General features: G+C 41.1%; 1 protein-coding gene across 10 annotated transcripts in view; it reads left to right on the forward strand.

Moving 5' to 3' along the window:
* The window catches only part of SYNE2 (spectrin repeat containing nuclear envelope protein 2), a 293,026-nt gene that overhangs the window by 217,277 nt on the left and 59,387 nt on the right, over positions 1-16,362 (forward strand). For all 10 annotated transcript variants that reach the window (XM_036010877.1, XM_036010883.1, XM_036010867.1 and 7 more), the window contains 10 exons: positions 689-808; positions 966-1,166; positions 2,469-2,642; positions 3,945-4,076; positions 9,131-9,327; positions 10,473-10,605; positions 11,620-11,802; positions 12,218-12,364; positions 13,981-14,157; positions 15,556-15,711. In XM_036010877.1, the coding sequence (XP_035866770.1) occupies positions 689-808; positions 966-1,166; positions 2,469-2,642; positions 3,945-4,076; positions 9,131-9,327; positions 10,473-10,605; positions 11,620-11,802; positions 12,218-12,364; positions 13,981-14,157; positions 15,556-15,711 (1,620 nt within the window). The remainder of the gene's footprint in view (positions 1-688; positions 809-965; positions 1,167-2,468; positions 2,643-3,944; positions 4,077-9,130; positions 9,328-10,472; positions 10,606-11,619; positions 11,803-12,217; positions 12,365-13,980; positions 14,158-15,555; positions 15,712-16,362) is intronic.

Genomic DNA, 16,362 nt, shown 5'->3' on the forward strand with positions numbered 1-16,362 from the left:
AGCTGTGCTTCCGAACCGCTTCCCTTTGTGAGCAAAGTGAGGCATAAGCAAATAAATAAAAATGACAATGTTTGTGTTGAGCTTCAGAAACATCTCTTAAGTACTACACTGTGAAGTGTAAATCCAAACAAGGAAAGACCTTTGTCACCTGTCACCTGGACAAAATTTTAAGTTTGTGCAGTGTTGGGAAATGCACCCTCACCCTCTTAGTGGGAGTGCTGCTTGGGGACCATTTGGTTAGACTGTATCCAAATTTTCAGCATAGATGCTCTTGCATTCCAAAGCAGCTTCATTTGTTTATTCAGCAAGTATTAATCAAGGACCTGCTCTGTTCAGACACTGCTCTCAGTGCTGGAATGCATTTATCTGAAGGAAATAAGTGCACCGAGATAAGTGTGTATATAAATATTCAAGGATGGACCAGGCAGCCCTGCTTGAATTAAAAACTAAATGGCCCACAAGTCCATTAAGCGTAGACTCTTACAAACAGTGAGCAGCCCAACAGTGGCAAACCATGCATCTGTGAAAACGCATTAGGGAAAAGCTGCCAACTGGGGGTCTTTGGGGAGAGCTGGAAGTAAGGGGGGAAAGTAGGACTTTCATTTTCCCTTGCTGTTTAACTTTTAAAAGAACACTATACTTCTCTAACTTATTTAAAGTGTTTTACTTTTGTGCATTGTCTCTTCAGAAGGCAGATGCCTATACAGTGGACCTGCAGAGCTCTGAGAGCCGAGTAGCAAAACTTGGAGCCGAAGGGCAGAGGCTTCATCTACCTTACCCTGTACTCCAAGAGGTTTACAAATTAGAGGTATGTCTGGGCAGAAAACATGCAAGCAGGGAATAATTATGATTTATTACAAGGAGTGAGACTTTTTCCTCCCACCGTGAAGTTTAGATTTGCTCTTCATTTGGATTATCTTCATGTCTGGATGAAACTGTTCGGCACCCCCGCTCTGTCCTTTCAGGATGTGCTTGACAGCATGTGGGGCATCCTGAGAGCCAGGTACTCGGAGCTCAGCAGCCCTGGCATCACCGAGAGCCAGCAGGATGCTTTGTCGCAAGGCTTGGAGGAGCTGGTGAATATCGGAAAGGAGAGGCTTGCCCACGACCACTTACAGCAAACCAAAAGTAAAGTGGCCTTACAGGCTCAAATACAGAATCACAAGGTAAGGCCCATGGGCCAGATCACGGTTTCGTAGGTGACGTTTCTCTGAGCATGAGCAGGGAGCATCCATTTTCTTCCTTGGTTAACTCTACATCATTTATTCATTCTTTTAACAAGCATCTATTAGAATGCTTATTGTGTACCAGGAACCCTTCCAAACTCTAAGAATATGATGGTGAATGGAAGCAAACATAGTTCCTTACATTTGTGGAGCTTTCCATTGATTGGGAAGACATTTCTCAAGGAATCATCCAGACAGACTTAATGTTTTGAGAGCATTTAATGAGGAATCTTAATTCAGGAGGTTAGAAAAGGCTTCTTGAGAACTGAGATCAAAGGAAATATTTATTTAAATATATAAAAGTATATCTAGTTTAATGTAACAATAAACCCTTAAGTTTTCCATTAATTTCATTAAACAAAACCTCATGATTACCATAAAAAGATATGCAGTGATTTAAGTGCTGAAAATAAAAACCAGGTAAGACGTAGTTTCTACCTTCAACAAGCCTAAATCAAGGCCTTTGTTAAGTAGGCCTTCATCTAAGAAACTTGAAGGTAAATATGTGTACAGGGTGGAGGGGAAGAGGTGAAAATACTAGCAGTTGGTGGGCCCTAGACTAGGTGCCCTATAAACCTTCCATGTGTCCTTTACAAGGAATCAGAGAAAGGACTCACATTGAGGTTCCTCCAAACAAGTACAGAGGACAGCTGGTGTACATGGAGAAGACCGTGTGAAGGAAAGCTCTCCCCTTTAAAGGCTTTTGAAGTGCATTCTGGGAGCTTTTTTGTGCAGGACCCCAAAAGATCCCATCAACAGATTCCCTTTAGTTAGCCATTTCACTAAGCAGAAGTTAAGGGTTAGGGTTTAGGAACTCCCAGCTATTGAATGTGTGGGCTTCTTGGGTTAATACATCTATCCATCCAACTTGCTGTCTGGACATTAATCAGCCACAGCATTATCTACCTTTTTGTAGAGTTACTTAAACCTTAGAATGACTAATTTAGGAAAATCTCACTGGAAATAGAAATTAATTAATAATGTTTGCTCTTTAACATGGACTATTTTATAGAAAATGTTAGTTAGGATGTTTTTTCTTTATGATTTGTTAAAATGTCCTTAGTGTTTATAGCTTAAGGGTTACATAGTCAATTTTTTGTTTTCTCATGTGTTTGACTCTCTGTGACTGTCCTGGAATTTGGGATTTAAAAAGCAACTATAACTGTAAAAAAGTTAAAGTGACATGGTTTGTAAGGTTTTCACAATGAAGAAATACATATTAAAACCATCTCCACTTTACAGCTTTTCTTCCAGAAGCTTGTTGCTGACATGCTGTTAATCCAAACATACTTCAACAAAATGCTTCCGTCTTTATTGCAAAAGAAAGAGACATTTTGGGCAGAACAAGTAAAAGAGGTTAAATTGCTAGAAGAAAGGTCACACCAACATGGAATAAAGCTGCAGAGTTTGTTGCAGGTATTTGAGTTACATCAACTTCGTGCTTAAGCTGAGAATTTCAGATTCTTAACCACCCCTGCCAGGTGTCGAAAACAAATGCCGAGATGCCATTAAGCAGCAATAAAGTGGGAGGTAACCACGAGGGTCCTGCTCCCTGAGTGAAACACTAGCCGAGGTTTCCTATGTGTCAGTTCAGGCTGGCACAGCATCTTTCCCCCTCCTAGGTGTGTGTAGTGCCAGTAAGCAAAATTGAAAGTGCGTTGAGATCTTGAATGGATCATCTGGGTAGAATAGCGTCCGGCTCAGAAACTGCCCTTCCTGAAAGGGCAGGCCCGATGCTCTTCGTGACACTGACATGGATTCCTGACCGTCTTGTCCCATTTCCAAGAACAAAATGAAGCTTGCCTAAAGCTTCTCGGTTTAAAGATTTTCCCCTTTAACTTTTTAAGCACAGTGGATGTTAGCCAGTGAAGAAAATAGCCCAAAAGTGAGAAATTATTCAACTTTGTAATGTGATGTGATATGGTGTTATTTTATGCTACTAAAGTTCTCCAGTTAGTGCGTCAAATGGATATTTATCATAATATTTCATGGTATCAGCAATAAGACTTCATGATCCCAGTGAGTGCCACTAGTAGCCTGGGGACCCACTATTTCATTAGATATGAGAATTAGGAAGGTGGTTATTTTTCCAGTGGATAATATTTAGTGTCCGTAAGTCAGCTCTCTGGAGTGCTGAGACCCTAGAGGTGGGCGCCTGTAGAAACGGAGAGAGCAGGACAAGGCAAGACTGAGGCTGAGGCAGTGCTACTCCCCTGGCGCAGTGCAAGCCCAGCCCCTCAGACAGTGAAGTTACGCTTTCAGCACCGCAGGGTAATGTTCCATGGACTGGGGGTTGGGGCAGGGAGGGAGGACGAAGCCTCGTGGAAACTTCTGTGGACAAAGGCTTTGAAAGTTAGCCCTTTGCCTTTCCAACTAAGAGAGAGGCTCTCTTACGGCTCTAAAGCCTCCACTGAGGTGTATGCTGAGAATATCACTTGAACTTAATCATTTTCGCCCCTACTCAACTTGATGAGACAAACATAAAACACTAATGCCAGCTGGATTTTAAAAAACCTTCCCCACCAAGGCAGTAGAGTGACTCTCCCTTAGACACTGAGGTCTTACTAGAGTGAGTTATATCTCTCAGAAACCCCTAGAATCTGTGCTTCAATTTTGTGTACCATCTTAGAGTTCATTTTTGTTTTTATGATTAGTTTTTGTCATTGTCTGGAATTAATTAAGAGGACTTCTATTGATTTTATGCTCTTGATTCTCTAGAAATGGGAAGAATTTGATGAAAACTATGCCTGTCTTGAGAAGGACCTGGACATTCTTGTATCCACATTGCCCTCTGTGAGCTTGGTGGAAGAGACAGAGGAAAGATTACTGGAAAGGATTTCATTTTACCAGGTATTTTGCTTCCATTGAAACTGTCAAAACATGGTCAATAGCACTTTGTGTGTGTGTGTTTGTGCACGCACACACGTGCTTACTAAATTGTTTGAATTTGAAGGTGAATGATTTGAATTCAGATGAAACATTGTTCATCACACAAATCACTGCCAGACATATTCAGGGCCACTGCAGATTTGAATGTGAGCTCAGCATAGCCACATGCGGCTTGGGGTCGAGGACCGCGGTCTGTGTCCCGGCTCTCACTTATCCGTAGACTGTAGATGACCTTGCTGCTTCTGCCTGTCTGAAGAGGTGGATGTCAGTGGTTGTGGAAATGAGCTAATGTACAGAAAGAACTTTGGAAATCATGAGCTTCTAAACATATATTTAGTTTTATTGCCACAGCCAACCTCTGATTGGACATAACCTATGGTCCAGACCATAATCCATCACCTGCCACAAGTGTCATAAAAAGACTTCACACTTTCAAACGTCTCATGTGTAACTTTTACTGTCATTCTCAGAGTCTCTGTGTCTCAGATTTCGATGCCACAGAAAAGATAAAACCTTGAAATGATTTTTGAGTGGCACTGAGAATATGACCAAGATAAAAATGAGTTTTAAGTCTTCTCAGGTTTCAACTTGAGAATGTAAGTAATATGAATCTGAATTGTTTGGCTAGAGGTAGCGCTCAAATACCAACTTTAAAACGTCAGAAGCAGGTTTGTTGCCTGAAGAGACTGGATGGAAAATGAAAGCATGAAGTACTTGGCAGGGCCCTGCTCAGAGGCATCTAAGCTCCTATTAGCAACATTTTCCCAAGGCTGGAACGCTGTAGTTATGTTCTCCAAATACCTAGAAAGCTACAGGTGATGCCTTTGCCATCTATTTTATTGAGGCTGACTCTAAGGTAAATCTCAATCTTCTGGGAAGCTGCTATTTTAATGCATTGTTGGCCTCCGGATACAGAAGGTGCCACCTGAACAGCTGAGAGAAGGCTGTTGAAAACACATAGACCATTTTAAACCTCATTGTATTAAGAAATAGTCAATATTAGCAAAACTAATATAAACCTGATTATTTTCCCAAAAGTGACTATATCCCTTAAGGTGTAACCTGAGAGTCTGTGGAAATGAAATCATTGTTGTAAGACATTGAAATAAATTCACCAGACTGTGAAAAGTCACGTGTCTTGTAAAGCCATTTCACTTGCTGACTTCTTAAGGTCGTCCTCGTTCTTGTGGCTCAGGCCGGGTTTGCATCTTGGTCAGTGGATGTCCGCAGGATGTGGAACGTAGGTGTCAGATGCACAGCCTTTGGAGTCCAAACAAACCTGTGTTCAAATGCTTGCTCAGAACCTCATGGGCTGAGTGACAAGTGCAGTCTGAGTCCATTTATAAAACGGGGAACTTAAAGCTCCTCAGAGATGCTCTGAAGATTGAGTGTCGTATATTGAAGGCTCAGAAAATTAGAGCCATTTTTCTTTTAACCAATGTTGGACATTTTATTCTAGCCTGCAGGATGGGGCAGCGGGCGGGGGAGGGGTCACCAGTAGGAGTGATGAGAAGGACATTGGAAGTAGAATTTTTGGTAAGTTTTAAAAAGGCTTAAGTTCATTGGAAAATAGCAAAAGTTCCGTTTTGATTGTAATTTATTTTTAAATATTAAATATATTTTTAATTATATTTTATTGTTATGCTATTACAGTTCTCCTGATTTTACCTCCTTTGCCCCCACTTCTACCCAGCACCCCCCACTCCTCAGGCAATACCCACCACCATTGTTCACGTCCATGAGTCACGCTTAGAAGTTCTGTTTCCTATACTGTGCTTTACATCCCCATGGCTGTTCTGTAACTACCTATTTGTACTTCTTAATCCCCTTACCTCTTCACCCATTCCCCCAAATTCCCCTCTCATCTGGCAACCATTGAAATGCTCTATATATCCATGATTCTGTCTCTGTTCTTGTTTGCTTAGTTGGTTTTTTAGATTCAGTTGTTGATATATAAGTATTTTTGCCATTTTATTGTTCATAGTTCTGATCTTTTTCTTAAATGAGTCCCTTTAACATTTCATATAATAATGGTTTGGTGATGATGAACTCCTTTAGTTTTTTCTTGTCTGGGAAGCTCTTTATCTGCCCTTCCATTCTAAATGATGGCTTTGCTGGGCAGAGCATCTTGGCTGTAGGTCCCTGCTTTTCATGACTTTGAATATTTCTTGCCAATCCCTTCTAGCCTGCAAAGTTTCTTTTGAGAAAGCAGCTGATAGTCTTATGGGAACTGCCCTATAGGTAACTAATTACTTTTCTCTTGCTGCTTTTGAGATTCTCTCTTTATTTCTAACCTTTGGCATTTTAATTATAGTGTGTCTTGGTGTGGGCCTCTTTGCATCCATCTTGTTTGGGACTCTGTGCTTCCTGGACTTGCATGTCTGTTTCCTTCACCAAATTAGGGAAGTTTTCTTTCATTACCTTTTCAAACAGATTTCCAATTTCTTGCTCTTTCTCTTATCCTTCTGACACCTCTATGATGCGATTGTTGGATTGCTTGAAGCCGTCCTAGAATCTACTTATACCATCCTCATTTTTTTGGATTACTTTTTCTTCTTGCTCTCATTGGTGGTTTTTTGCTTCCTCGTGTTCCAAATCATTGATTTGATCCTTGGCTTCATCCACTCTAGTGTCGTTTCTCTGTAAATTCTTCTTCACTTCAATTAGTGTATCCTTGGTTCCTGACTGGATCTTTTTTATGCTGTTGAGGTCCTCACTAAGTTCCTTGAGCATCCTTACAATCAATGTTTTGAATTCTGCATCTAAGAGGTTGCTTATCTCCATTTTGTTTAGTTCTTTTTCTGGAGTTTTGATCTGTTCTTTCATTTGGTCCATGTGTCTTTGTCTCCCCATTTTGTCAGCCTCCCTGTGTTTGTTTCTATGTTTTAGGTAGAGCTACTTTGATTCCATGTCTTGGTAGCATGGCCTAATGTAGTAGGTGTCCTATAGGGTCCTGTGGCACAGCCTCCCCTATCACTTAAGCTTGGTACTCAAGGTGCACTCTTCATGTGGGCTCAGTACACCCTCCTCTTGCAGTTGACCTTGGTTGCTGTTGGCAGATCAGTGGGAGGGAGTTGCCCAGGCCAGTCAGCTACAAAGATTGGCTGTGACCACTGACCACCAACCTCTGCTCTCTGTAGAGGATCAGATATACAGGGGAAGGATGGTGATGCTCTGATGTGGTATGTAGCTGTCCTCTGGGTATGCTGGTTAAGATCAGCCCCCACCTGTGTTTTGCCTGTGCCCACCCCACCTGAGCTATGAAGCAATCTGAGATGGCTGCTACTTGTGCTGGGCTTGGTGATTCCCAAGTGAAGGCAAGTTGTAAATGTAGACTGACTGCTGCTAGTGCCAGGCCTGGGGCTCACTGAGGCCAGCTGTTGCTTATTTGAGAAGATTTTGGAAGTTTGAAATGTTAGCCAAGACCAGTTATTCATATGGAAAACCAGCTTGTGTGGGCAGGTAAGTTGGGTGGGGCAGAGTCTCTGGGGATCTCCAAGGCTGGTCAAACAGAGCCAGCCAGGTTGATGGAGTCTAAGGTATAGCACCAGTGTGCTGGCTCTGTGGGGTGAAGTTTTAGAAAAGGGACAATGGCCTCTGCTCACCTTGATTGCAGACACTTTATTTTCTCCCTGTGTGCCATTGATGCCTTTCAAGCTGCTTCACTAGTGCTGGAGCTCAGGAGTGTGTCTGAGTAGGTGAGTCTGTGTGTGGGTTCTCTAAGAGGAACTGCTTGGGGCTCCAGCAATGTCTTCCACCAACTCAGCCCCTGCTGACTTTGCAGCCAGAAGTTGTGGGGACTTATCTTCCTGGCACTACAGTTCTGGGCTGGGGGTCCTGGTGTGGGGCTGGGACTCCTTGCTTCCAAGGTATCCTTCCCGAATTTTTATCCACACGTGGGTGAAGGACCAACCCTTTCTGTGTCTTCACCTCTCCTACCAGTCTGGAAGGGTGTGGTTTTCTTAATTCTGTAGTTGTCAGACTTCCATTCATCTCAATTTCTGACAGTTGTGAGAGATGGTTGTTCTATACTTTAGTTGTAATTTTGATGTGGTTGTGCAAAGAGGCAGGCCATGTCTGCCTATGCTGCCACCCTAAAAACTAAATTTGAATAGCTGTCAGGATAAGTGTCATTAGCTGAACCTGACTGTGGAAGATAATTGCCTTAAGACAGAGTTCTCTTCAGGGGGTTATTGTATTCTCAGTTTTGAATAATTTTATTTTTCTTTCCATGAAGTTTCATTAGTGATGTGCTGTCTGCTTTAATTTATTCTCCTGAAGTCCTTTTCCTTTCTCCCTACTGAATCTTTACATTTAGGAGACTCTGGAAATGAAATGTTTGTACTATTTGGGTCTAAAGGCTAATCAAGAAATATTTTCTTCTTGATCCCCTTCATATCCAGGTTACAATATAAAATGCTTAAAGGGGGCAGGCAGGAGGACAGGAATAAGGGTCATGGGTGGTCTCCAGCCAGAGGGGGGCTGCGGCTACAGTACCGGGGGCCAGAGCCAGCGGACTCCAACTGGAGGCTGTTTCTGCTCATTTCAGCCCCTCTTGGCCCCTGGGAGAATGCAGACCCAGGTGGCTACAAATTCCAGTTTTTTCAGAGGCTCACAAAAGTTCCTTACTTCTATGTAAAATTTCCTGATATTCAAAGTACTCTTTAGGCCACTCACAAACTGTCTGCAAGCTGAAAGCGCCCCATGGACTGCCAGCTCTTTTGTTTCTAGGTGGAGGAATTACCTATTAAACCTAAAGCTGCGAATTTTTGTTTTCTGTTCACATGTCTGAGGTCTGTACAGCTGAATCTGTGCAGTAGAAGTGTGTTAGTTGGAAACTCGCATCAATAAACCGTAACTCCTGTTCGTCCAGCCATCCTGCAATAGTCTTCAGGGTTAGGGAAGTGGTAATGTTTCTTCAGTGGACTCCACTGTAGGTGTTTTATGAAATGTTTGTGAGTAGATTGGTTGGTTTCATTTCAAAATAATTCATTCTGTGACTTGACTTGTATTAGCAAATAAAAAGAAACATTGATGAGAAGCATGCCCGGCTTTACCAGACTCTGAATGAAGGCAAGCAGCTGGTGGCGTCCGTGAGCTGTCCTGAATTAGAAGGCCAGATTGCAAAACTAGAGGAGCAGTGGTTGTCCCTAAACAAAAAAATCGACCATGAACTACACAGACTACAAACGCTTCTCAAGCACCTGCTCAGGTATGTTCCCTTAGAGATTGATTGGTGTCAAATTTTGCTGTGGAAAAAGACCTCAGAGGGATTCTGCCGTCTACTGGATTTTACATGTGGTCCCTATTGTACAGTTTCGCTTTGACAGTGAGGCAATGGGGTTCCTCTTCTGGGCTGCAGGGGGTCTGGAGTTGTTGATACTGGCTTGTTAGACTCAGAATATAGAATCAGTTCTATGGAAGCTAGGAATTGTAAAATTATACACCTTACCTTTATACTATGATGGTGCTATTTCCTGTCCCAAAAGTTTTGAAATTTATAAGAAATTAAATAATTTTAGCTAAGAGTAGTTTTGGGTTTTTCCTTTTCATTGAACTTATTGGGGTGACACTGGTGAACAAAATTATACAGGTTGCAGGTGCACTGTTCCACAATGCATCATCTGTGCACTGTACTGTGTGTTCACCACCCCAAGTCAAGTCTCTTCATCACCATTTATCCCCCATACCCTCCTCTACCTCCCCCCACCTCCCCTAACATAATCATTTGAAAGAATCTTTGTAGTTCCTCAGAGACTTTGTTTGCTTAGTTGGTATAACTTGAACCCCTTGAGGAAAGTAAAGAACATAATGTTTAAACCTCATTCTCATTTCTGCCTGTTATTGGGGCTGTCTTAACCTAAAGAAGTTTAAAAGTTACAAGAGCGGTAGAGTTTAGCTTGTATATTTTAATCACATCAGCTAAATGTGTTGGCATCTAGCCAACTGCACGTTTCTGTTTGTTACATAATTTGTACAAATGCTGGTTATATTTTTGCTACACATTCATTAAATGCTCTCTATAGGAATAAAATAATATTCCTATAGGACAGGAAAAAAATAATCCCTGTCCTCACCTATTGGTCTACTTTGGTGTAGCTGTAATCAGAAATTTAAAAAAGAATGTTTAGCCTTCAAAATGTTTCTTTCTTCTTGATTAGTCATAATGGAGAGAGTAGTAAAAATGCCAGGAGCATCAGATTGGGGGCATAGGATAAAGCAGGGCATAATCCTCATAGTCATCATCGTTTTATGAATAAGAGGGCTGCAGAACACAGAAAAACATAAAGTAAAATAAGAAGGAAATATGCTGGTGATGCGCATTCCTAATTTCCTTTCTCTCTTTGCTCTTACTAGTTACAACAGAGATTCGGACCAGTTAACCAAGTGGTTGGAAGCTTCTCAGCAAACTCTGAACTACTGGAAGGAGCAGTCCCTCAATGTGTCTCAGGACTTGGATACAATCAGAAGCAACATAGACAGTTTCTTTGTAAGTTGGATTAGAATATGCACAGATAATTATCCATCAGAAATAAATAGCAGGGAAAAATGTTCAGGGTTGATATGGTAGTCTCCATGACCATTTGATAAGGAATAAAACTTGGGCTAATAGCAAATGTGTTCTCTAAACTTAAAACTGTTTGCTTACCTTACGCTGTTTATGCATTTATAATAATGATGGAGTATATTTTTAATGGACCCTATGAAGTATACATAAGTTTAAAAAACCTGCTCTGACACAGGGCATGTTTTACAAATACGGAAAATAACTGCTGCCCCCCCCCCCCCAAAAACCAGGATTATTGAGTCGTAATGTTAAAGTTTATAAATACATGGTTTTAAACTACAGAAAACTGGTGTGTCTTCTAAATGTTATTTCTTCTAAAATGTTTCTTTCAAATATTTTTCTAAAATGTTATTGTTTTGAGATTTTTCTTTTAAGTATTACTTTTGCATTATAAATTTCACATTAGAAACATTTGGCCCTTTCTTATTCTATTTGTCTTATTTTGTAGCTCTGATTGCTCGTTTTGGAATTAACTTGTAGATATCTTTAAATATACTTTCAAAAAACCTAAGTGTACAGGAAAGATTTCAAATATTTTAGTTAAAACTTTGTTACATTTAGTTCATTTAATATGAACTGTGTGTTGTGTACTATACTTTCCTTTTTAAAGTTGAAGCAATAATTTGTCTATTTTTAAAAATATTAATCATTAGATTATAAGCCACTCAAGGGGCAGGCATTCCATCTTTTCTGTTCCCCTCCGTACATCTAATGCCTGGAGCAGCGCCTGACCCTTAGCAGGAGAAGTGCGTGTGCTCGTGCACATGTGTGCCTGAGCACAGGCACGTATGCACAGGCACACACATGTACATTCATTCTATTTGAATCAAATTCACTTATTTTGTTTTGAACTCGAACCAGTTATTCTGACTCTTAGTTACTCTGTTCTTTATTTGAATTTTTTAAGTTTCTAAGCTTTAAAACTGTCTCCTTCAGGAGTTTTCAAAGGAACTTGATGAAAAGTCCTCCTTGAAGACTGCAGTGATAAGTACCGGGAACCAACTTCTTCACCTGAAAGAGGCTGATACGGCCACACTGAGAGCTTCTTTAGCCCAGTTTGAACAAAAATGGACAATGGTCATAACTCAACTTCCAGATATTCAAGAAAAACTTCACCAGGTAAGTATTTAAAGACCCAGCATTTAAATTAGCATTCACTTGTTAGCTCACAAATATTTTAAAATTATTTCTTCGACTCAATAATTTTCATTGACACTATCTATTTTTCTCTGGTGCCACTGAATGTAGGTCTTAATTACTGGACTCTTCTCCAATGGGATCTTACCTGAGAGAGAAATCAGACTTAATTACTTTATTTTCCAGTTATCTGCACCACTGTGTTAGTTTATGTGAAGGTCATTGTCATTGTTTTGGGGTCATTCATTCTAAGCTTGAATTCTGGGTTTGTTTTTGTGAGTAACATGCATAATCATGTAGCAAGACCTTTTATCAAACCAGATTATCATCTTTAGTGATGTCCTGATTCATTTTGTTAACTGCAGGTAATTAAATGGAAATCATTTTGTCCTTGCAGCTTCAGATGGAGAAATTGCCATCTCGTAAAGCAATCACAGAGATGATTAGCTGGATGAACAATGTGGAGCATCAAACCGCAGGTGAAGACTCTGAGCGTTCGCTGAGTTCCGCATCTCAAGTTAAAAATCTTCTTCAGAAGTACAAGGTAATTATACAAAAAGAACCAGAGGCCTTTGCATTAAATAACAAGGCAAGACAATTGAAGAAGAAATGCTGAACACAGAGACACATACAACATAACTTAGAAAAACTAATTCTGGGTGTGGGGGACGGGTGGTGGGTGATTCTCGAGAGAGTAGTATGCTTGCTCGTACTCAGCTTAAACCCCTGCAGTAGCTCTCCTCAGCACAGAACCGTGTCTGAGCTTTTAACTGGCTCTGGCCCCTTGTCACCTTTCCAGCGTCATCTTTTCATTCCCCCATGCAAACCCTGGCCTCTGCCTGAACCAAACGATTTGTGGTCCCTTGACTGCTTCCCGTGCCCTCCCTCCTCGTGCTTTTGTTCATGCCGCACCTTCACCAGGAGTCCCCCTTCCCTGCATTTAGCTGTAGAAATCCTCTCAGTCGTCCTTCAAGAATTGGCTAGAGTATCTTCTCGTTTGGAAATCTAACGCTGACTCTCCCAACCAGATTAGTTCACTTTCTGGGATTAGATGTCTCCATGGTGCCTTGAGTAGTTCCTACCACATGTTATAATTATTTGCTTGGTTGCCTGTCTTTCCACCTTGACTTAGCTTTGGAGAGCAGAGGCTATCCTCCACCTCCCCGAGTCCCATACCTGGCAGCCAGTAGGTGTTAAGTAAATGTCATTTGAATAAGAGAATGCATAAGGACAAGTTGATATACTTGATATCCTACAAATAGATGTGAATGTGGCTTTCTCTGTACTTGATTTCAGGTAGATTTAAGTGATACTGAACAAGCCACGCACAAACATTTATTGAGTGCCAGGCACTGTGTCTGCCCGTAGGCACACTGGTGAATGAAGACCCTGGCCATTGCTTTCAGAGACCTTGGAGGCTGATGGATTGAGCCTCCGGTAGGCAGGAGATGAATGGCTTAATCACAAAGCATGATGCTAGCAAGGATTTTATTTTTATATTCTACCGCATGCTAACTTCAGTGAGTTGTGGAACTTTAGGGTCTCACAGGCTCCAGTAACCTACCAAGTGCCACATGGTTTTTCCCTTTGGGTGTCTCCAAAGGAGGCGCTAGAACTTGCCAGAATAAACCCGACAAGCTGTAGGCTTGACAGAAACGTGGTTGGCCCTGGATGGGTTGGGATTGCTATATCACTTAAAGTCGTCCAAACTGGGTGGCCTAGTCTGAAGAGCAAGAAAGAAAGAAGCTGCCTAAACCAGTAAAATTCCTTGAAGGTGTCCTGGGCGTGTTCACTTCAGACTGCCCATCCTGTTGTTTCCACGGGCCCATGGGACGGCTCGGAATTCCAGTGTGACTCTCAGGTTGCCTCTCACGGGATCCCTTGGTCAGTCCCGGGTCCTGATTTTGGTTCACATGATGTAGCCACCACTCGTGGTGCTGCCTATGGCTTTTCAGTCTGTTTCAAAGCGGTTAGTCAGTCTGTTCCCAGGAATGTGGAATTTCCAAAACAACTCTCTCCACTCAAGGAAAGCAGGAGGCTGGGGGCATTGGAGGTGGTATACGGTAACTCCCGACAGGTGCACCAGTGGAGAACTCTGGTTCTTCTAACCTATTAATACTTCATTTCAGGCTTTGGTTGTTTACTTTTATTTTGTTATAGGAGTTCAGAATGGAAATGGACTACAAACAGTGGATAGTTGACTTTGTTAACCAGTCATTACTTCAGTTAAGCACCTGTGACGTAGAAAGTAAGCGCTACGAAAGAACGGAGTTCGCAGAGCACCTGGGCGAGATGAACCGCCAGTGGCACCAGGTCCACGGGCTGCTGAACAGAAAGGTGTGCTCCTCCGTCACAATCTGATGTCCGATCTGCCCTTTGCAAAATATCCCTTTCTGAAAATTTTAAAAAGTCATTCAGATGCTTAATTTATAGTGAAGCCTAGTAATCCGCTCAGTTATAGCCCTTACTAACCCTGTGTTTTAGCATTCTCCTTAAGAGAGCATGAAAACCATTCTTACGTTTCTTTTGAGCTTTCTTAGTGGGAAATTGAGTTGGGCACATGAAGAGGAGAAATTTTATTTAAGAAGCTGTCGAGTATTATGTGAGGCTACTAAATAGTCAGAGGTTTTGACATTTTCTGTTTAAGTAGATGTTGAGAAGCATCAAAGTATTTCAGCTTGGAAAAGATTTTAAAAAGGAAGAAAAATGTATGTGGCCTTTTGGTAGATTTTTATTCCATGGCTCTGAAAAGATTAAGAGAACTTATTCCTGGAAAAATACTTAATCTTTGTATATATTGATAAGGACAATCTGCTGATTACTGTGTAGAGAATGCATGAAAATGGATTGATACAATTAAGGGTCAAGTGTGTGAACAAAGAATGTGAACAAACAATTCACAAAAGAGAAAACCGTAATTGGCAAAAATGGAAGTATTACAACTTCAATTATCAGATGTTCAAAATATACATTAATATAGTATTACATACTTATTACATTAGAAAAATTTAATAAGATAAAGGTAAAAGCCCAAAGCTACCACAATCATACACTGCAGATAATGGCTTAAATACCCTTTTGGAAAACATTCAGAGAATTTCAAGAGCCATGAAAATCATCTTATTTATCTTATCTCCTAGCCCAGCAGTCCACGTCTTACACATTTGTCTTAAGTAAAGTTCTTCAAAAAGGAAAAGAAATGCACACAAAGTATTAAATCCACAATTATTTGTACGGGTGGAAGTAGAATGCCTTCATTTCCCAACTACAGAGGAATAATTAATCAAATCACACTCAGTCTACTTGATGAAATATCAAGCAGCCTTTTAAATTAACAAAGGCATGTCATGACAAATGCTCATGGAATATTGGAAAATGAACACAAACATTTATATATGTGTACGCGTGTATAAATGTATAACACTGTATATGTATGTATAACATACAACATTGCATGTTAGCAGCATGATTTTATTTTGTTCAGATATCATGGAACTCCAAAACAGCCAGCTTTCTTAGCAGGTTAGGGCTCATTTCCAATGTTAGATTTTTTTTAAACAGGATTTTTAATTCTGTTTCCTGATTTATGGGTTACTTTTATTCTAAAAGCTATTGGGAAATCTTATACAAACTAAGAGATCTGAGAAGAAAAAATATCCTACTTAAAACATCATATCTTGACATTTACATTTGAAAGCATGTGGTTTAAAATAAACTCTTATTCATAACTTGTAGATACAACATTTAGAACAACTTTTGGAAAGTATCACCGAGAATGAAAACAAAATACAGATTTTGAACAACTGGATGGAGGCACAAGAGGAGAGACTGAAAATTTTACAGAAACCTGAAAGTGTGATCTCAGTGCAGAAGGTGCTTCTGGATTGTCAGGTGAGCCGCCGCCGTACCACCCACGACGGGGGCGCCCTGGGCCAGCTTCTCGGGGCTCTCCTCCAAACCCTCACGTACTTCCTGTGTTATGTCCAGCAGATATTGATCCAAGGGGTTTTTTAATGGTAAACAACAAAGTGTTTCACATTTACTGTTGTTCTTAAGAGATTTGACTGTTATTCCTAAGGAAAAGATGTTCAAAGGGAATTTTGATGTAGATGTTTTTCAGTTGTTATATCTTTTTAAAAGTGTACCAAATATTCACAAAATTTCTCCAAAGTTTCACCGATTTTGAGTATTTCATTTTGTTTCTTCAGAGGAAAACGGCTTCCCTTTGCCTTGTGTGTAGCATGCTCCGAAAGGATCGCTGGTCCCCCCGAACCACTGCCTAAATCACATTTGGGCTTCAGAAGCTGGTCGTGCCCCTTTTCCTTCAGTTGTTGTTTACCAGGCTGCTTGGTCTTAGTTGTTCCCCCACCCGAGTGTAGGTTAATCCTTCCACCCGGCCCTGCAGCTGCAGATGGCGCAGGGCCTGTGGCTCCTGCACCTGCAACATTCCGTACAAGTGCGCACTGCTGGGCAGGCCCCAGGTCCCCTTCAGAGGTTGCAGAAGAACATCAGATGTGATGTGTGAGCAGTGACACTCCCGTA

The sequence above is a fragment of the Phyllostomus discolor genome, chromosome 1 (assembly GCF_004126475.2).
Source record: "Phyllostomus discolor isolate MPI-MPIP mPhyDis1 chromosome 1, mPhyDis1.pri.v3, whole genome shotgun sequence".
In the NCBI taxonomy this organism is placed as follows: domain Eukaryota; kingdom Metazoa; phylum Chordata; class Mammalia; order Chiroptera; family Phyllostomidae; genus Phyllostomus; species Phyllostomus discolor.